Genomic DNA, 22851 nt, shown 5'->3' with positions numbered 1-22851 from the left:
GCGAGCTCCGTCACTGGTGTCTGTTGCTGTGTGTTGTGTTCTGTCACGTGACACAACACTGGTGTGTCTTGTGCTTCCTGCTGATGGATCTCAAGGGATTCTTTTCTCCCTAAGGCCTAAGTTATTTCCAGGACACAGTGTTGTCTCGTGATGCACTAAGTGGCACCTTAGTGGCCTGAAAGAAAGAATACTCTATCTTAAAAAAAAAAATTAAATTTTTTCCCAAGAACTAGGCATCATGGAGAATCTGTTTGAACTGTGATTTAGGAAAATGGTATTAAGAAATGTCTCTGTTTCCACACGATGAGAAATTTTAGGCACTGCTGAGAGATGATGAGGAAGATAAAACTGGGAGAATTAAATTATTTTAGACTTTCAGAAGGAGATTGACATCAACAAATTGCCATCAGACACTGCCCACAGAAGCAGTATCACACACCCTGGAAAAGAAGGGTGTTTTGAGTGAAACCTGGAAAATTGAGAAGGTTTTGAAACAAATCAGACATACTGAGTTGCTCTGTCTGTGAAAGATATTTTTGAACCAATCGTTTGAAGAGACACTCTAATAATGTGTATTTATAAGATTAGAATCAGAAAATGTGGCTCTTCTAAGAGCTTTAATTACACTGTAGCACGTACACCTACAATGACTATCTTATAACATCCCCCTTTCTATTCCTTTTGATGGGAACCATATGTAGGGACAAATGGGAGGTTATGTTTTGCAAACTCAGGAGCGTGAAAAGCTGTAATACTTCATGGAAACAAATCTAATGGTTGAAATAGAACATGATACTAAAGAACCCCATTGTTCTGGGCTTGTGTGCTGAGAAGCTCCATTGTGTTGTGTGGTCCAGGTCAACACACTGGAACAAAATGAGTGTGAAGTGCTCCTTCATCAGTAATCATGTGCACACAAAACACACACCTTCTTTTCTCCCCATTGGATAGGGAGGTTAGACAATGAGTACACGATGCTTTTGTTGCCATTCAGACAACAGATGCCAGGTCTGCCCTTCAGATGCCCAGGTTAGAGATGGATGCAGAGAGGAAGGGGAGGGTGGTCTCCTAGGCATATGCCATCCTATCTGCTGTCTCTAATGGACCACATTTGAGCACTGACTGTGACAACTTCAGTCCAAATAAAATCAAATCTCCATTTGACGAACAGCTTCATGTTCAGTTTAGTATTCAATCAAAAAATTACTAAAATTAGAGCATGTTTCTAGTACAATTAACATCCTTTGCACTCATCATAAAATATTCAATAACTGGCCATTTTGCCTGTCAAGGAGGTGAATAAAAGCATTGCTATTAATCATTTAGCAGTTATTTCTTTGCCACTTTATTTTAAGTAGGCAGTTAAATTGAAACTGCACATGTTATTATTGATTTAGGTTTAATTTAATCCTTTTAAACAGAACAATTATTCCCAATTTATATGCCATTAAATCTTTTATGGATATGAACAGCAAATTCAATTTCTGTTTAAGTGTACAGTTTTTAATGCTTCTTTAAGGAGCAATAAAACTGACAATTGTTTCCAAGGATTTCTGAATTCTGTGCTCATCTTAATCTTTTTATCAACAGCTTTTAAGTAAATAAAATGAAATAAATCCAAAGGATCAAAAAAATCACTTTTGCAAGTACGAAACAAAAAGGTTCCACAGTATATTGAAATCCTTTGGGAAGGCTATTTACAACCCAGAAAATTTCATCTAATGCAGGCATTTATTCTGCTAAAAAAAAAAAAACATTTTAATAGAAGAAAAGTAGTTTAATGAACCAAAGCCCAAAGACTATCCACAAGTGAAGGGGTTGGATTGTTATCTGGTGAATTTTGTTGACTGCAGTTACACGGTTTGGATAATTTCAACCAAAGTCTCCCTTTTTTGACAACAACTTTTGGCTGCAAAATAACCAAATATTTGCACCAGGTGCTTATTAGTCTAGATTCATGGACAATCTGTGAGTTAAATTATCTTAAGAGGGCATGCTAGTAATTGCAATGTGAAATTCCAGTACCTCGTTTCTATTAAGGTTATCTTATGTGAAACAAAGGCTGCATCCTCACAAGGGAAATGCTGTATGACACAGAACATCTTTAGAAACAGAATTCCCCTCCTTCAGTGCGAGTTTACAATGCTCCTGCCAGACATTTTCTGGGGAAAGCAAGGGAGTTCTTTTCATTCTCCAGAAACAGTGGCTAAAAGGCAGAGACCCAGACTGACAGCACTTCCAGGTGCTTACACTTTCTTTAAATAGTTTCTTGTACTTTTTTTTAAGATTTTTTTTTTTTTGATGTGGACAATTTTTAAGAAAACCCACTCCAATATTCTTGCCTGGAAAATTCCATGGACAGAGGAGCCTGGTGGGCTACAGTCCATGGGATTGCAGAGAGGCATACAACTGAGCACACACACACACTTACCATCTTTAAAGTCTAGATTGAATTTGTTACAATATTGTTTCTGTTTTATATATATATATATATACCTTTTTTGCCAAGAGGCATGTAGGATCTTAGCTCCCTGACCAGAGATGGAACCCACATCCCTTGCATTGGAAGGTAAGATATTAACCACTGGACCACCAGGGAAATCCTCTCTTGTATTTTAACTGCCAGATACTAATGGCATTGGAATTGCCATGTAGCTGTGATGTCATGGGAAGAGCACTGGAGAGGTCTTGACACCTGAGCCCTAGTCCAGATTTTGCCACTGAGCAGTTATGTGAAGCTGGGTAAGTTTCTTATCCACTCTAGGCCTCAGGTTCCACCTTTTACTAATACATTAAGGGATAGGCTGACCTTTAAAAGACCAAACAACTCTAAGAATCCACCATTTTAAAAATGGAATTGGGCCTATCATGGGAAACTCACCGATGTATATAGGGGTTGGGGAAAAATTTTAAATTCAATCCATTAAAAAATTATAGTAACCAAAGACTGTCACATTTCCAAATTTGTCAGGGAGTAGAAACAGATGAATACAGTGAAGGTTGTGAATTAAATTTGTCTCTTCAGTTACTTGGTTACAATCTTCCTCTTGATAAACTGGCAGGACTGTAGGTGATGTAAATTTCAATAACACATTGTGAGGTTTCGAACTCACTGTTTATTTACTTATTTTAACGCAGTAATGCATCCCCATTTGGAATTAAGCTGGAAAGGAACTCATGGTCGTTTTCGAGGGCAATAAAACCCCAGGAGCCATGGTAGTATTAGCATTTCTGGCGGGGACTGTGCCTCTAATAGACACAATTCATGCCCACGCACACACTTCACTTCCTCCTCTGATTGCTCGTCTGTCATGATGGCACAATGCCTGCTCTGAGGAGCGCATCAGGGTTTGACTGCTGCATAGTTTGTGAGCAAGTGAACTTAAGACAGCAGTGACCAGTACCTCTGACAGCAGGTCACTTCTTTGATATGATGATACCCATGTGATCAGACATAAATAACCAACATGCTAGTAGCTATTGCCAAATACTGTGTGAACCCCATAGGATTGGGTGTATGTGTGTGCATGCTTGGTCATGTCTGACTCTGTGACACCATGGACTGTAGCCCGCCAGGCTCCTTCGTGCATGGGATTTCCTGGGCAAGAATACTGGAGTGGGTTGCCAATTCCTTCTCCAGGGGGATCTTCCCGACTCAGGGATCAAACCTGTGTCTCTTGCATCTCCTGCACTGGCAGGCAGATTCTTTACCATTGAGCCACCTGAGAAGCCCTTGGGTATAGAGTAGAATGCATTTGAAGAGGTTGGCCAGCCAATGACCTTAAATGGAAAATCTCTCTCATCAAGACAACATAAATTAACATGGATGAATGTTGCTAGAAACCAACAGGAGTGAAAGTTGATGCCTGGAAGCTCTCAGAACATTCTTGATAAAACTAGAATATTACACCTAGCCTCAAGTGTCTTTACTCTCCCAACCAGAGGGGGGAAAAATCTCTATGACACTTATGAGAGGAAGTAATCTCTCATCAGCTCAAATACATCTTATGTGAGAAATTGGAGGGGGAAGTTAAAATTCTGAGTCTGGGATTTTACTAAGTCTCTCTACCTACTCTTGGTTTTGCTTATCCCATTCTAATATTTAAGTCCTAGCAATCACCATTCAGTACTTCACTTGTTTCTTGCATTGTTAATTAGAAACAACATATAGTCGTCCCTGCTATGTGTGAGGGATTGGTTCCAGCACATGCCGAGAACACCAAATCCTGTGGGTGCCCGAGTGGCAGGACCCACCCTCTGTATCCACGGCACTACGTCCACTAATCCAGCCAGCTGTGGGCTTTGTACTACTGCAGTACTGTTTATTAACAAGACACCCTCATGTGAGTGAGCCCATTCAGTTCAAATTCGTTTTGTTCAAGGGTCAGCTGTGTGTGTGTGTGTGTGTGTGTGTACTACATATTTATATATACATACTACATATTTCATATATGTGTGAAAGCTTTTGAGAGGAAAAATTATATACTACCCCAAAAATGCAGATGATTATTCCTGAGTCCTTTTCTTACTTTCAGTCAATTCTGAATATTCAAGTTAACTAAGAATACCTTCCCACGCCTGTCTTCCACCCAGTAGTTTCTGGCACAAGGTGGTCTGTTAGACAGAATGGGGGATATTGGGTGAGGGCTCTGCTTCCCAGGTGATGAGAGAGCAGTCACTGAAGGAAAACATTGTTTTCCAGGAGAGTTGCTGGGGAATATAGGCTATTGTGATGCTGTTCATAAGGACCCTCAATGGATGTGAATCTGAGCAAGCTCTGAGAGGTGGTAAAGGACAGGGAAGCCTGGTGTGCTGCAGTCCATGGGGTCTCAAAGAGTTGGACGTGACTGAATGACTGAACAACAACAAATGATCCTCCTGCCCAAAAGTAAAATACCATTAATGTTTATTGTGTTATGAGGACACAGGATCTGTTACAGATTTATATTACTTAACTAAAATTTATTATTTTACATATTTAATCTGGCCTCAGTTCGGTCCATATTGAAGCTGTTACAGCTTTAATTTCTGATAGAGAGCAAAACTGAGTTCTTGACCAGGTCAGACCTTGATCACCTATCTAGATACATACAATTGGAGACACACACTTTGGAGTTAGAAGACAGTTCATTCAGTTCAATTTCTGGCTAGGCCGCTTAGTAGCTATGTACACCTAACAAAACTTTCAGAGCCTTGGTTCCCCATCTGCAAAATGGGGATAATATTGTCTAAGAGCCTCTTGTTGGGATAAATGAGATAATATATATCAAGCAAATGGTCCTCCAAATAGTAGCTAATTATATTGAGGTATTTTTGTAAATAAAACCTTATCAAACTCATATGCCAGTTACTGTATTGCTGCTTTCTGATTTTTTTTTTAACATATGAGGTTTCAGAGGGCCGCAGGGCTGAAGAGGTTATTTCTAATGCTCTAGGAATTACATTGATCTCTTTTTCCCTGAGTGCCGAGTGTCATAAGGCTAGTTCTGGAGTGGGGTTTAAGGATTATCACATGAAGATCCTCTTTCCACTCTTGATTCATTCACTGCAGTCAATGCTGCTCCAATTTCTATTAAGTAAAAGGTTTTTCTAATCCATATACATTGAGCTGAGGCTTGACTTTGCTGAGGTACAAGGGAGTAATTGCTTTGAGGAGGTTCTAGTAACATCAAAACACAAAAGTAGAGCTCAAGTGACTTGTCAGGCAGCTTTTAAAATGGTTGCCCACAAAAGCAAGAAGAAAGAGGTTTTGCGTGGTTTTAAGGCAAGGCTTTGACTAATTATTTTGAACTACAGTTCCCAGAATGCCATCTACCTGACAGAAATGAAAGCCCTCTTGAATTTCATATTGAGAGCCTGTGATCAATTTGTCTATTTCTCGACTCATAAACTGCTCAGATCCAAGCAATGATACACCTAGGAAAAGTTTCCAAGATGAATAGAGAAAGGGGCCGGTAAGGAAATGCTCAACTGGATGATATTTTTTTAGTGCTTAAAAAAAAAAAAATTTATTTGGCTACGCTGGGGCCTTAGTTGCAGGATTTTTCGGTTGTGGCATGTTGGATCTAGTTCCCTGATCAAGGATTGAACCTCGGCCCCCTGCATTGGAGTGCAAAATCTTAGCCACTGGACCATCAGGGAAGTCCCTGGATGATATTTTTGAGGCACTACTTGACTAAATACTTTGGTTGTGTTTTCCTTTGTAGTGGAGAACTGGTTCTCTAAACAATCAATGTATGGAGCACTGCACAGCCAAACAATTACTAGGGCCATAACCCACTCTGATCCTGGGGATTATAGTCTTTCATTAATGTTTCCAAGGCAAATTAGTCTAAGGAAAATGCCATTATTTTAGGATCTGTGAATCAGAAGACCAAGGCCCTAACCATGCTTTTGACTTTGTATTATTCTTTATTTAAAAATACATTGATGCTTTTGGGGCTCCCTTGGAGTCTAAAGTGTCACATTCTTCCGGCTACTATGGATTTGTGAAATTGTTACTTTTCTACTTACTGTTGAGTGGTGACTGTCTCTTCCTCCAGTGCTCTGAAAAAGATAATCATTGGCTCTTCTAAGGGGATCCTGTGTAGTGAAAACAATCACTGGATCACTGGAAAATTGAGAGCTGGGTGCTCATTTCATCTCTTCCAGTAAATTACTTTGTGACACAGGAGATCAAGCCCTGAGCCTTTAGAGTGGGAACACTGACTCCAAGACCCTAGACTACCAGAGAACTAACCCTAGGGAGTATCAAATAGTGAGAACTCACACAAAGGAAGCCACTTGAATACAAGACCCCACATCACCCAACCACCAGTAGCACCCTATGCAGGATGCCTCATCTAAACAACAAACAAACAAAAATACAAACCCAGGCATCAGCAGACAGGATTACCACCTCATTCAGCCTTGCCCATCAGAGGAAAAACAAATAAACAAACAAACAAACTCAGCATAAATCTCACCCTATATGAAGCTTACACAAACCACTGGAGCAACCTTAGGAGGGCAGAAACCAAAAGGAAGAAAGAATTCAATCTTGAAGCCTGGGAAAAGGAGACCTCAAACACAATAAGTTAAAAAAAAAGTAATGAAAAGGCAGAGAAATACTACACAAATGAAGAAACAAACTAGAAACACAGAAGTCCAAATAAATGAAGAGGGAATAGGCAAACTACCTGAAAAAGAATTCAGAATAATGACAGTAAAGATGGTCAAAAACCTTGAGAACAAAATGGAGAAAATGCAAGAATCAATTAACAAAGACCTAGAAGAATTAAAGAATAAACATGCAGAGGCAAACAACACAATTACTGAAATTAAAAATACTCTAGAAGGAATCAATAGCAGAATATCTGAAGCAGAAGAATGAATCAGTGAGCTGGAAGATAAAATGGTGGAAATAACTTCTGAAGAGCAGAATAAAGTAAAAAGAATGAAAAGAACTGAGGACAGTCTCAGAAACCTCTGGAACAATATCAAATGCACCAACATTCGAATTATAGGAGTCCCAGAAGAAGAAGAGAAAAGAAAGTATAAGAAAATTTTTGAAGAGATTATAGTTGAAAATTTCCCCAGTGTGGAAAAGGAAATAGCCAATCAAGTCTAAGAGGCACAGAGTCCCATACAGGATAAACCCAAGGAGAAACACACCAAGACACATACTAATCAAACTAACAAAGACTAAACACAAAGAAAGAATGTTAAAAGCAGCAACGGAGAAGCAACAAGTAACATACAAGGGAAACTCCATACACTTAACAGCTGATCTTTCGGCAGAAACTCTGCAGGCCAGAAAGGAATGACAGGATATACTTAAAAGTATTGAAAGGGAAAAATCTACAATCAAGATTACTGTACCCAGCAAGGATCTCATTCAAAATTGATGGAGAAATAAAAAGCTTTTCAGACAAGCAAAAGTTAAGAGAATTTAGTACCACCAAACCAGCTTTACAACAAATGTTAAAAGGACTTATATAGTTAAAAAATACAAGAGAATAAAAAAGATCTACAAAATCAACCCCAAACAATTAAGAAAATGGCAATAGGAACATATATATCAATAATTACTTTAAATGTAAATGGATTAAATGCTCCAACCAAAAGACATAGACTGGCTGAATGGATACAATAACAAGACCCATATATATGCTATCTACAAGAAACCCACTTCAGACCTAAAGACACATATAGACTGAAAGTGAGAGGATGGAAAAATATATTCCATGCAAATGGTGAGCAAAAGAAAGCTGGAGTAGCAATCCTCATATCAGACAAAATAGACCTTAAAATAAAGAATATTACAAGAGATAAGGAAGGACACTATATAATGATCAAGGGATCAATCCAAGAGGAAGCCATAACAATTGTAAATATCTATGCACCCAACATAGGAGCACCTCAATACATAAGACAAACACTAACAGACATAAAAGGAGAAATTGACAGTAACACAATAATAGTAGGAGACTTTAACACCCCACTCACACCAATGGATAGATCATCAAAACAGAAAATTAGTAAGGAACACAAGTCTTAAATAATACATTAGATGAGAAGGATTTCATTGATATCTTCAGGACATTACATCCAAATGCAGAAGAATACACCTTCTTCTCAAGTGTACATGGAACATTCTCCAGGATAGACCACATCTTGGGTCACAAATCAAACCTCAGTAAATTTAAGAAAATTGAAATCATATCAAGCATCTTCTTCAACCACAATGGTATGAGACTAGATATCTATTACAAGAAAAAAACTGTAAGAAACACAAAGACATCGAGATTAAACAACATGTTTCTAAATAACCAACAGGTTACTGAAGAAATCAAAAGGGAAATCAAAAAATTTCTAGAAACAAATGACAATGAAAACACGACAACTCAAAACCAACGGGATGCAGCAAAAGCAGTTCTAAGAGGGAAGTTTATAGCAATACAATCCTACCTCAAGAAACAAGAAAAACATTGAATAGATAACCTAACTTTACACCCAAAACAACTGGAAAAAGAAGAACAAAAAACCCCAAAATTAGTAGAAGGAAAGAAATCATAAAGATCTGAGCAGAAATAGAAGAAAAAGAAATGAAAGAAACAATAGTAAAGATTAATAAAACTAAAAGCTGGTTCTTTGAGAAGATAAACAAAATTGACAAGCCTTTAGCCAGACTCATCAAGAAGAAAAGAAGAATCAAATCAACCAGATTAGAAATGAAAAAGGAGAGGTTGCAATAGACAATGCAGAAATACAAAGGATTATAAGAGACTATTATGAACAACTCTATGGCAATAAAATGGATAACCTGGAAGAAATGGACAGATTCTTAGAAAAGTTCAATCTTCCAAGACTGAACTAGGAAGAAATAGAAATTATGAACAACCCAGTTACAAGCACTGAAATTCAAGCTGTGATCAAAAATCTCCCCAAATACAAAAGCCCCAGACCAGATGACTTCACAGGAGAATTCTATCAAACATTTAGAGAAGAGCTAATGCCAATCCTTCTAAAACTCTTTCAAAAAATTGCAGAGGAAGGAACACTTCCAAACTCATTCTACAAGGCCACAATCACCCTGATACCAAAACCAGACAAAGACAACATAAAAAAACAAAACTATAGGCCAATATCACTGATGAATATAGATGCAAAAATCCTCAACAAAATTTTAGCAAACAGAATTCAGCAACACATCAAAAAGCTCATATACACCATGATCAACTTAGGTTTATTCCAGGAATGCAAGGATTCTTCAATATATGCAAATCAATGTGATATACCATATTAACAAATTGAAAGAAAAACCATATGATCATCTCAATAGATTCAGAAAAAGCCTTTGACAAAATTCACCACCCATTTATGATTAAAACTCTTCAAAAAATTGGCATAGAAGGAACCTACCCCAACATAGTAAAGGCCGTATATGATAAGCCTACAACAAACATTATTCTCAATGGTGAAAAACTGAAAGCATTCCCCCTAAGATCAGGAACAAGACAAAGGTGTCCACTTTCACCACTGTTATTCAACATAGTTCTGGAAGTCCTTGCTACAGCAGTCAGAGAAGGAAAAGAAATAAAAGGAATCCAGATCAGAAAAGAAGTAAAGCTCTCACCGTTCGCAGATGACATGACATGTACATAGAAAACCCTAAAGAGAGTTATCAGAAAACTACTAGAACTAATCAGTGAATTTAGCAAAGTTGCAGGATACAAAATCAATACACAGAAATCACTTGCATTTCTATTTACTAACAATGAAAAATCAGAAAGAGAAATTAAGGAATCAATCCTATTCACCACTGCAACAAAAAGAATTAAATGTCTAGGAATAAACTTACCTAAGGAGACAAAAGGACTGTATACAGAAAATTATAAGACACTAATGAAAGAAATCAAAGATGACATAAACAGATGGAGAGATATTCCATGTTCCTGGGTAGGAAGAATCAATATTGTGAAAATGAGTATACTACCAAATCCAATCTACAGATTCAATGCTGCTGCTGCCGCTAAGTCACTTCAGTCGTGTCCGACTCTTAGCGACCCCATGGACTGTAGCCTACCAGGCTCCTCCATCCATGGGATTTTCCAGGCAAGAGTACTGGAGTGGGGTGCCATTGCCTTCTCCACAGATTCAACGCAATCCCTATCAAATTACCAATGACATTTTTCACAGAACGAGAACAAAAAATTTCACAATTTATATGGAAACACAAAAGACCCCGAATAGCCAAAGCAGTCTTGAGAAAGAAGCATGGAGCTGGAGGAATCAACCTTCCTGACTTCAGACTATACTACAAAGCTACAATCATCAAGACAGTATGGTTCTGGCACAAAAACATAAATATAGACCAATGGCACAAGATAGAAAGCCCAGAAATAAGCCCGTGCACTTATGGGTATCTTATTTTTTACAAATGAGGCAAGAATATACAATGGGGCAAAGACAGCCTCTTCAATAAATGGTGCTGGAAAAACCAGACAGCTACATGTAAAAGAAATTAGAACATTTCCTAACACCATACACAAAGATAAACTCAAAATGGATTAAAGACCTAAATGTAAGACAAGAAATTATAAAGCTCTTAGAGGAAAACATAGGCAGAACACTCAATGACATAAATCAAAGCAAGATCATCTAAGACCCACTTCCTAGAGTAACGGAAATAAAAACAAAAATAAACAAGTGAGACCTGATTAAACTTAAAAGCTTTTGCACAGCAAAGGAAACTATAAGCAAGGTAAAAAGACAACCCTCAGAATGGGAGAAAATAATAGCAAATGAAACAACTGACAAAGGATTCATTTCCGAAATATACAAGCAGTTCATACAACTCAATACCATAAGAACAAACAACCCAATCAAAAAGTGGGAAAAAGACCTAAACAGACATTTCTCCGAAGAAGACATACAGATGGCTAACAAACACATGAAAAGATGCTCAACATCACTCATTATTAGAGAAATGCAAATCAAAACTACCATGAGATATCACCTCACGCTGGTCAGAATGGCCATCATCAAAAAGTCTACAAACAATGAATGCTGGAGAGGATGGAGAAAAGGTGATGTTCTTGCACTGTTGGTGGGAATGTAAATTGATACTGCCACTATGGAAGACAGTATGGAGATTCCTTAAAAAACTGGGAATAAAACCACCATATGACCCAGCAATCCCACTCCTAGGCATATACCCTGAGGAAACCAAAATTGAAAAAGACACGTGTATCCCATTGTTCATTGCAGCACTATTTACAATAGCTAGAACATGGAAGCAACCTAGATGCCCATCGACAGATGAATGGATAAAGAAGTTGTGGTACATATACACAATGGAATATTACTCAGCCATAAAAAGGAATGCATTTGAGTCAGTTCTGATAAAGTGGATGAACCTAGAACCTATTATACTGAGTGAAGTGAGTCAGAAAAAGAAAGATAAATATTGTATTCTAATGCATATATACAGAATCTAGAAAAACGGTACTGAAGAATTTATTTATAGGGCAGCAATGGAGAAACAGACATAGAGAATAGACTTATGGACATGGGGAGAGGGGAGGAAAGGGTGAGATGTATGGAAAGAGTAACATTACCATATGTAAAATAGATAGCCAATGGGAATTTGCTGTATGGCTCAGGAAACTCAAACAGGTGCTGTGTATCAACCTAGAGGGGTGGGATGGGGAGGGAAGTGAGAGGGAGGTTCAAAAGGGAGGGGATATGTGTATATCTGTGGCTGATTCATGTTGAGGTTTGACAGAAAACAACAGAAGTCTGTAAAGCAATTATCCTTCAATAAAGAAATAAATTAAAAAGATACATTGAGTAGTATTTACTTTGTCCTTGGGTAAAAAGCAAGGTTAAAGTCAGGTCTCTGAGCACTGTTCAAAGAGGAGAAACTCAACGTCAGGGAAATGAGGTCACATAATGGATCCTTGCCTTGGTTTCTTCCTCATAAAAGTACAGACAAGAATACCTATCCTTTCTGATGCCCTGTTTCTATAAATAAAACTACCATTTATTACCTAGGAGACTATGACTCTCTTAGATTAGTGCTACACTAAAAACATGGTTTAAAGCATAGAGTCAGACTGTAGGAGTTTCCTGCTCCACCACGCCCCTGGTGAAATAAATCACCAGCTTCCGTAAGCTTCATTTGCAGTCTCTAAGATGGGATCATGATAGTGTCCACCTGTTGGGGCTGCCAAAAGGATTAAATAGGATGATACATGTCAAGTGTCTGGCACAGGGACAGGCTCAGGACAAGTATTCTGTCAATGCTTTTGTTGTCAGAACCTTAAAGTAATCTTTGCCTTCTCTTGTTCTTTCCAACCCCAGTTCTAAATTGTCACCATGTCCTAGCAATTCTATTTATACATATGTCTCCACTCATTAGCTGTGAAGGATATGAATAAAAAATTGCTATGAGGGAAATACACTCATATAAGAGTATATATTGGTGGGAACTTCCCTGGTGGTCCAGTGGTTAAGACTCTGTGCTTCCACCATGAGAGTCTTGTACAAGTATGTGTTGGTTATCTCTGAGGAGGAAGACAGGTGTGAGAAGGGGAACAAGAAAACTATCTGCAACATTTTATGTTTTAAAAAATATATCTGAAACAAATATGGAAGTAAGGGTGAGATGGTATTTTTCTCTGTACAAATTCTAACCCACACCCGTCTTCCTCCTCAGAGATAACCAACACATACTTTTTTTCTAGCCTGGCCACGCAGCCTGTGGGATCTCAGTTTGCTGACCAGGGGCAAGACTCTCTGTGGGTTAGAATTTTTTCTTAATTAAAAACCTCAGGGAATTCCCTGGTGGTCCAGTGGTTAGGACTTGGCGCTTTCACTGCTGCGGCCCAGGTTCAATCCCTGGTTGGGGAACTAAGATCCTGCAGGCCGCAATGCATGGCCAAAGTAAATAAATAAATAAAGTATTTTTTTTTAAAAAAAGAAACCCTCAACATCAGTAACAAAGCACTCTGATGTTAGGTGACTTCATCTCTGTCAGATGAAGTGAAGTTATGGCTTTTCAAAAGGGATGGCATTACTATTACTATTGTCATTGTAATTATTACCATCTGGTGGTCTCTTTGCTGCATTTTTACCGTCTAATTCATAATGCACCAGCTTGCAGAATAATCTTCCTTGAATACTGCTTCATCTCTGGATATACCCAACCCCATTCAGTCAGGGGCGGTGAGCTGGTTAAAGCCTTCCTGAGTCCCTCTTTCACCCACTAACTCTGGCTGCACCTCAGTTATAGCATTTATCACCTGTTAGTATGTCTTGTACATACGAATGAGTTGCATTTCAAGAGCCAGTTAGTTAAGCCCAATTTATTTGTAAGTCTAACAAAGTTACCCTAGGTACCCAACTAACAAAACTGCCTTTATAGTACTGTACTGTTAGGGTTTTTAATATGTTCATATCTTTGAAAGTTCATGACTTGAAGGTTCATATGTAGGGGACTTACTCTACTCTGACAGCCCCTAAGAAGCAGACTAGCTTGATTCAACTTGGTATCTTCAGTGAAAGAAAAAGAAGAAAAGCAGAAAGAGGGGAAAGACTTAGGGCTAGGCTCTCATTCTGGCTCCCATGAAAGCCTGTGCCGGGAGTGTATTCTTGGGAAGCATCGTTTGAGTTCTGTGTTCAGTGTCATATCCGTGGCATGAGCTGGTGGTATCCACAAAGGCCCTTGTAAGCAGGCCCTTCCTCTAATTTCCCTACATTCAAAAAACATCCTCTGTCATCAAATGGGGCTCAATGGGCCACACACACTCATGTTAATTCTGTTCTTTTTTCCCCAAATCTTGCCTAGTTTCCAAAACCCTGCCTGCCCAAGTTCTAAGCCCTCCAATAAACTTTCCTCAATTTATTTTAACCCTAATTTAAAAAGCATCTAACACAAATAAGGTCCAGGAGGGAGGGGATATCTATATCAACACCTGATTCACTTTGTTGTACAGCAGAAACTAATGCAACATTGTAAAGCAGCTATATTCCAATTCAAAAAAAATAATTAAAAGCAGTTTATACTGCACATTGGTAAAAGTTGTTTCCTTAAACTTAAGAGAATACGGTAAGGCATTATTTTCTACAATCCCATGCACCCTTATTACTTGGCTAATAAAATTAAGCCCTACTTCTGACTTTATATCATTGCTCCTCCTCAACCCTTCAGCTTTGGTTTTATTGAAAAAAAACATGGTAGAAGAGTGTTTTTTTTTTAAATCTAACACATACATAACTTATTAAGAGTCACTGTTTGAAGCACTTTATATATATATATATGAAGCACTTTATATACATACATATATATATATATATATACACACACACACACACACAAACTGATTTAGCCTCACAATAAACTGTGAGATAACTACTATTATTATCCCATGTTTACTGATGAGCTGAGGCACAGAGATTTTAAATGGGCTCGGCCAAGGTCACACAACTAGTCAGTGGCAGAACCTGAAACCACTTGGTCAGCTTCAGATGCTTTGTAACTTACCACCATCCCAAGATCCCTTTCTAATCAATAGCGGTGAACTTCAGTACTCTAGTGTGTCATTTATATTTCCATTAAAACTGAATAATATTGCACTCATTTATATCTTCTTAGATGTTTTGGTAGCTTCTAGCATAAAGTGAATACACCATAAATACTGATGATTATAGAAATTAAATCTCTGTGGTTACATAAGCCCAGGAAGGTAGACCTCTCCTGGCCCAGGTAGAGGTCTCAAGTCCCCCCAGCAATGCACTTCACTGACAGTGATGGCAGTCTTGTGAGAGAAGCTGCTGCTGCTGCTAAGTCACTTCAGTCGTGTCCGACTCTGTGCGATCCCATGGACGGCAGCCCACCAGGCTCCGCCGTCCCTAAGATTCTCCAGGCAAGAATAATGGAGTGGGTTGCCATTTCCTTCTCCAGTGCATGAAAGGGAAAAGTGAAAGTGAAGTCGCTCAGTCATGTCTGACTCTTAGCGACCGCATGGACTGTAGCCTACCAGGCTCCTCCATCCATGGGATTTTCCAGGCAAGAGTACTGGAGTGGGGTGCCATTGCCTTCTCCGGTGAGAGAAGCAGGCTGGCTCATTTCACAGGAGAGAAAAAATGAGCTGCAAAAGACTAAAAGGGACTTATTTCAAATTATACACTAAACACCATTGCCTCAACCAACTCAAGAACACCTGAGTGCACCACCATGGCACTTTTCTAGAGCAGGCTTTCTGGGATTTCTCCAAGGTGAGGTCACAGCAGTAGACACACTTGGAATAGGACAGGAAGTGAGGAGCATAAGAAATACAAATGTCCTTATCGTTAGTAACTATTCTCATCAAAAATCTTGGCTCCAAACTGTCCTTAACTGCTCGGAGATCTGTCTCACACACATTTCAGAGGAGCTCGTTACAAGAGCCTGTTCAGAAACAGACTCACAGACTTAGAAAATGAACTTCTGGTTGCCAAAGGGGAAAGGTTGTTGAGGGGGAGGGAGAAACGAAGAGTCTGCGATTACTGTGTACACACTACTAAAAATAAAACAGATAATCGACAAGGTCCTACTGTATAGTACAGGGAGTTCTACTCACTATTCGGTAATATTGAAAAAAGAAAAGAATGGGAAAAGGATGAAAAAAGAATTAGATATAAGTGTATCTATAACTGAATCACTTTGCATACCTGAAAGTAATACAACACTGTAAATCAGTTATACCCACTAAAAAAAAAATCCCAAGAGCCTGTCCTTACTTTCACTTTGGACAGTACTAATGATTATGTAACAGTGCATCTCAGAACCCACTGTTTTCTTACACACGCCAATTCCTTACCTGTTAATTGCACCAGCATCTTGGGTGTGGAGGTTTTCCTTGCTGGCCCTCTGAGCTGCTTTTCTGCTTGCTTCCTCTTCTGTCTCACTCAAGTTCTCCTCCTCTAGGCTGTCAGGCTCCATGTCGTTGTCCTGAATTTGGTCTTCAAGTTCAGGCCAGGACTTGATCTTTTGAGTGGGGCTTTCTGAGTCAGATTCCAAAGAGTCTTTTGAAATCAAATGTAAGTCTTCTTTCTTAAAAGATGGCTCTGTGGACTGGACCTTTAAGTTGGTGTGGTAAACAGGAGATTGAATAGACAGCTTGGGAATGAATTTACTATGACTCATCTTGAGAAAAATACAAAAATGAACAGGGATTCTCTCTTGTGGATGGCAGCAGCTGGCTGGATATTTAAAGTTGTGGTTCACAAAAGCATTTGCCTAAAAAAATTATATTTATGTTATTCTGTGACAATTAAAATCTCTAATTCCAATATTAATCAAAAAATTAAATAAGAGAACCTCATTATATTATCTGCATGCTTTTGTATGCACCCTTTTGTAAGTATGAGAAAGGTCTATTGGAAAAACTATTGTGTTTTTCCATCTACAGGAACACTTCTCCTGCAGAGCTCATAAACAGTCTGAATAATCAAATGCAGCTTTATTGAGGAAATCAAATGACTGGAATCCTTTTTCTAGCTTCCAGGGGCCTGTTACAGATAAGATTGGACAAAGCCAAATGGGTAATTACGGATAGTACTTCAATGCCTTATTTCCAATACCCAGGGCACTGATATATATATGCGGTGTTCAGTAGTATTTACAGACAGAGTAGAACAGGTGAAGGGTCTGCATTTTGGAAAATAAAGGAGGGGGAGACAGTATGGTTTCCACAGTTGGAACTGAAAAGATGATGGAAGCTAGTTTGTTCCTAGACCTATACTGGCTGACTTTTCATTTGAAAAACTTTTTGACATCCAGGTTGCTACCAGGTAGGAATATGTAATTTAGGTGGATGTAACATGGAGATCAACTTCAGCTCAGTATTAATAAAAACCCCATGATAATGATCAAAACTGTTCAACAGAAGATTTGATGGCCTTGTGAATTCTGCCGTTCAGTGATTCATACCAGAGGCTGGGTATCCACGTGGACCTGAAAGGGATGCTGTCCTGGGGAATGTTGGCTGGGTGGAAGACTGGCCTGAATAACAGCTGGGGTCCCTTCTAACTCGCTTAAGAGTATGATTCCAAGTGAGCCCTCCCTGTCTCAAAGGGCTGTCATAAAGATCCATGAGATGGTTTACGGAAAGGGTGCTTTGAGTTCAGATAACGATTGAAAGGAAATGATGTTTTTGGGTTGTGCTTCCTTTCATCTCTAGCTGGCATTTCTGTCTGCTCTGTCTTCTATCTCACTGCCTTTATACCATTGTTTTCCCTGTAGGTCAGATAACAGAAACCACCTTTCTGATCAGAGATTACTGTAAAATTTGTTTTAATGGTGTACTCCTATTCTTTTGGCAAATCCTTTCTTTAATTAAATAACACGACCTTCTTTTTAGTCCTAGTTGATCTTGTTGCTAACGTTTCTATAGAACATCCTCAACTCCTTGGAGGAAAGCACCTTAACAAACAAAAGAGACCAGAGGTAACATTCATAGTGAAATACATATGATATTTAAATATCTATGGTTTTCTTTTTAACTTAAAGTTCCCCCCTCTTGGTAGACTAACATATTATTTGTCAAACTGTTTGTATTAATTGCCTTATTTTACAAATATATATTTCATTATACTATATTATTTTAATTTTGATAAATGGATCAACCTTCGTTTTTAGGATATTTTTAGAAAGCAGCAAATCCCTCAAGTACTAACACGTTTTAACTAAAACAGTTTGTAATAATACATCTTTAAGAGTTCAAGTCACTGTACTTGGGATCTTAAAAAAGTTTGAAATAATCATTATATTTCAATTTGGAACTGCTCCTTCATGAAATAATTCAGTCCTTTCAATTTCTCTTCGTTTCTTAAATGACACAGACTAGGGTTTCTTGGAGTTAATCAATTAAAAATGTTCATAGAAAAAGATACGATTTTTGTTGTTGATGTGTGGAAGATAATGAAGAGAGCAAAGCCAGATACCATCCAAGTTGGGTCATCTGTGGAGGTGTGATTTTATAAAAGCATGGCATTAAAAAAGGAAAAGCTGATGGCTGAAATAAATTAGAAAGTGGGACTTCTAAATGCAGTGAATGTGGCTCCCTACTGGCACAAAGTTTTTCACTGAAATTTCAAAGACCGGCTGACACATCTCCTAAGTAAACAAGACAGACAGGGATAAACCAGTGGCACCAAGAAACGGCTGGTTCCCAAGGGGTCCCGTCAAGATCCTTGGGCTCAGCCCATTACATTAGTGCTGGGAAGAGCACACTTCCTTCTGTAGGTGAAATGTAGCCCTGCTTTAAGGGTTCATCCACCAAGACGAGCGCAGAGGAAAAGTTACTCTGTTTTGGAACAAGTCCTGAGCTGCCCAAAGGGGCGTGGCGTTTATTTCCTCCCTCCGCCTATTCTCTGATGGACAAGACTCGGCAGCGGGGGGAGTTTTAAGGCCCAGGAAGTGATGGGTGATCCGGTGGGTTTGATGCCCCGGACCGGCCTGATCAACCCAGGTTATGGCTGTTCTGGGAGTCTGGGCGCCAAAGTCTTTCCAGATCCCGACCACCGGCCCCTGGGCTCCGTCCCTGCCTCGGCCACCGTCTGTCCTTCCCGCCTGGGTCCCAAGTGCTCCCGCTTGTGCGCTCCTTTTCCTCCCCACCTGGATCACTTTCCTCGAGAGGTTTTCTCCTGTCCCCATCCACGGTCCCACCGTCCACCCCCAATCCCTGCTCGGGCGCACCGCACACTCTGGGAGGCAACCGCCTGTCACCTGCCGGGCGTTCCTGGCTGCCGCGACCCTGGAGGCCCCGCATCTTCAGTGCTGGCGCCTCCCGGTCCCGCCCTGCGTCTCCCAGCGCTGCCCTGGAGACCGGGGCCAACAGAGCCAGCCGCGCGGAACTCAGGCCGCCCGGCTGTGGGCGGGGCCTCAGCGAGAGGGCGGGGCCTGTGCTGTCCATCCCGGCACCCCCATTACACAGTGCAGTGTCTAGTCCGTGCAGGTGGAGAGGGTGGGACGAGTTGTGATGACCATTTCTAGGGCGCAGCTCCCAGGATCCCGGGAGCTCCCAGTGAAGCCGCTCGCAGCCCATACTGGCTTTTCCAAAGTTGAAAAGCAAGGAAAGACAGGCCACCGAGTGGGAAGGGAATATGTAAAGAATTCCTACAAATTAAGAAAGCAAAGAATCCAGTTTAAAAATGGGCAGATGGCTTGAACAGAAATTTTACAGAAGAAATCCAGTGGATGGAAAAGGTTAATAATCAGAAGAGGATAAAGTAAAGCCACTGTGGATACCGTCCACACTCACCATGTGGGCAAACATTAAAATACTTGACAGCGCCCAGGGTTGGGGAGGATGGTAGGGCAAAGATCCCGCATACACTGCAGATGGGAGTGTGAGTTCGTGCAGATACTTTGGAAAATGGCTTCACATTAGCTCGGATGTGTACACCATGTGATTCAACAATTTCACTTTTTAGGTGTTTACCCCCTACCTGTGTATGCTTATGTGCACCCATCCTGGAAATAACTGAAATGTCCATCAACAATAGAATAGTTAATTTAATTGTAGTATTTCCCAAATCACTGCAGATGGTGACTGCAGCCATGAAATTAAAAGATACTTGCTCCTTGGAAGAAAACTTATGACCAACCTAGACAGCATATTAAAAAGCAGAGACATTACTTTGCCAACAAAGGTCTGTCTAGTCAAAGCTGTGGTTTTTCCAGTAGTCATGTATGGATGTGAGAGTTGGACTATAAAGAAAGCTGAGCACCGAAGAACTGATGCTTCTGAACTGTGGTTTTGGTGAAGATTCTTGAGAGTCCCTTGGACAGCAAGGAGATCCAACAAGTCCATCCTAAAAGAAATCAGTCTTGAATATTCATTGGAAGGACTGATGTTGAAGCTGAAACTCCAATACTTTGGCCACCTGATGTGAAGAACTGACTCACTGGAAAAGACCCTGATGCTGGGAAAGATTGAAGGTGGGATGAGAAAGGAACAACAGAGGATGAGATGGTTGGATGGCATCACCGACCCAATGGACATGAATTTGAGTAAACTACGGGAGTTGTTGATGGACAGGGAAGCCTGGAGTGCTGAGGTCCATGGGGTCACAAAGAGGTGGACACGACTGAGTGACTGAACTGAACTGATTTCATGTACTGACATACTATACAATAGCAAAAATTAATGAAATACAACTGCATACAATAAAACAGAGGCATATAAAAATACAATATTGAGTTAAAAAACACCTCAATACATTGTATGATTTTGTACATAAATAGTTTTAAAAGGCAAAATTGAACTGCATTATGTTTATGGATGCATACTTAGTGGAAAAGAAAAAGAAGGTGAAGAAAAAGCACGTGTCCGACTCTTTGCGACCCCATGGACTTAGCCCACCAGGCTCCTCTGTCCATGGAATTTTCCAGGCAAGAGTACTGGAGTGGATTGCCATTTCCTTCTCCAGGGATACTTAGTGGGGAAAACTATAAAAAAAAAAAAAGTGGATTTTCTCATAAACTTAGGATTGTGGTCAGTTCTGGTAGGCAGGGCAGGGTGGGGACTTGGGGATAGAGTGCCTTTGAGATTGTATTTTCTGACTTTTAATGCTGGTTACGTAGGTATTCATTTTAGAACAATTCATTAAGCTATATACACTTATGTATGTGTAGAATATTTCACTATTTAAAAAATCTTCAAAGAAGAGTAAAGAAGGGTTGGGAATTATATTCATATTAACACAGCATTAAAGTCACAAATAAATTTGGATAACTGTCTTCAAAGATACAAGAATTCTTCAATTCTTCAATACCAGTAGCCTCATTAATGATAGAAAACACAGAGAATTGGAAAACATCATTAGTACTCAATTTTGCTATTTTTATTCTGCTTTTTATTAGAGCTAGATTTTTTTGACAAGGGAAATATAACCTTTATTATGGTAAAATAATTGAACCCTACAACACTGCTTGATTTGTTTGATTTGATTATGACTTAGGAATGTATGGTTGACTAGATAAAAGCTACATCCTAATTTTGTTTCATATGCTTGTGGTTGATGCTATTATTATTTAAAAAAATATCTATTTTCTGTTACCTTTGACTTTTAGTTTAACAATGATTTATTACTTGCTGGTCAAATTACATTACAAAAACTTAATTTCCTTCCTCCCACTTTCTTATATTTTACTGAAATAAATATACTTGGAGCTGACAAAAAGGCCCCTGACTGATTTGGAAATAATTTTTTAACAGTGACATTTTAAAAAAGATTTGCTTGTTTATTTTTTGGCTGTGGTGGGTCTTCATTGCTGCACACAGGCATTCTCTAGTTGCTGTGAGTGGTGGCTACTCTGTTGCGGGTGAGCAGGTTTTTCATTGAGGTGGCTTCTCTTGGTGGAGCACAGGCTCTAGGCGCACAGGCTTCAGAAATCTCGGCTCTCAGGCTCTAGAGTGCCGGCTCAGTAATTGTGGCACATGGGCCTAGTTGTTCTGCAGCATGTGGGATCTTCTCAGACCAGGGATCAAACCTGTGTCCCTTGCATTGCAAGGTGGATTCTTAACCACTGGACCACCAGAGAACCCCTCCACAGTAGCATTTTTTTAATGAATTCTTTTGAAGTTTAGTTGATTTACAATGTTGTGTTACTTTCAAGTGTACAGCAAAGTGATTCAGTTATATATATATATATATATATACACACATATAAAATATATATATTTATATACATCTATATATCTCCATATACCTATATACTTATATTCTCTTTTAGATTATTTTCCATTATAGGTTATTACAAAATATTAAGTATAGTTTCTCTGTTTCTTTCCATTGTTCACTTAAAAAGTCTTTCTTACCTCTCTTTGCTGTTCTTTGGAACTCTGCATTCAGATGGGTGTATCTTTCCTTTTCTCCTTTACCTTTTGCTTCTCTTCTTTTCTCAGTTATTTATAAGGTCTCCTCAGACAACCATTTTGCCAATTTGAGATTATATTTCCTTACTTAATGCTGACTACATAGATATTCATTTTATAGCAATTTATTAAACTGTACATTTGTGTGTGTGTAGAATGTTTCACTATTAAAAATGTTCAAAGAAGAGTAAAGAAGGATTGGGGATTGTATGCATATTAAAATAGTGTTAAACCCACAAATAGATTTGATTAACTGTCTTCAAAGATGCAAAAATTCTTCAATACTAGTGGTATCATTAATGATAGCAAACACAGAGTGCTGGAAAATATCTTGAGTACTCAATTTCGCTGCTTTTTATTCTGCTTTATATTAGAGTTAGATTAAAAACAAAATGTTCTTGACAGCAAGGAGTGAGTATAACAGGACCTCAGTGTTACTTGA

General features: G+C 39.1%; 1 protein-coding gene and 1 non-coding gene across 51 annotated transcripts in view; one reads left to right on the top strand and one right to left on the bottom strand.

Annotated features, from left to right (window-relative positions):
- JHY (junctional cadherin complex regulator) overlaps nucleotides 1-19356 on the bottom strand; it is an 89029-nt gene extending 69673 nt beyond the window's left edge. For 19 of the 50 annotated variants that reach the window (XM_081541378.1, XM_081541389.1, XM_081541353.1 and 16 more), the window contains exons 1-2: nucleotides 19256-19356; nucleotides 16347-16765 (exon numbers count right to left, since the gene is read on the bottom strand). In XM_081541378.1, coding sequence (XP_081397504.1) covers nucleotides 16347-16672 — 326 coding nt within the window. In that variant the 5' untranslated portion in view covers nucleotides 16673-16765; nucleotides 19256-19356. Of the gene's footprint in view, nucleotides 1-6513; nucleotides 6583-16346; nucleotides 16766-19144 lie in introns of all 50 variants that reach the window. The other 31 variants (XM_081541362.1, XM_081541375.1, XM_081541346.1 and 28 more) reach the window with 5 other exon arrangements.
- TRNAE-UUC (transfer RNA glutamic acid (anticodon UUC)) lies at nucleotides 13324-13395 on the top strand. Its single transcript has one exon. It is a non-coding gene; the product is annotated as a tRNA-Glu (tRNA).
- Nucleotides 19357-22851: the final 3495 nt, after the last annotated feature.

This window comes from Giraffa tippelskirchi, chromosome 11 (genome assembly GCF_054371585.1).
Source record: "Giraffa tippelskirchi isolate mGirTip1 chromosome 11, T2T-mGirTip1v1.2.pri, whole genome shotgun sequence".
Lineage (NCBI taxonomy): Eukaryota > Metazoa > Chordata > Mammalia > Artiodactyla > Giraffidae > Giraffa > Giraffa tippelskirchi.
Note: the sequence above shows the minus strand (reverse complement) of the source record. Positions and strands in the feature narration are given on the sequence as shown.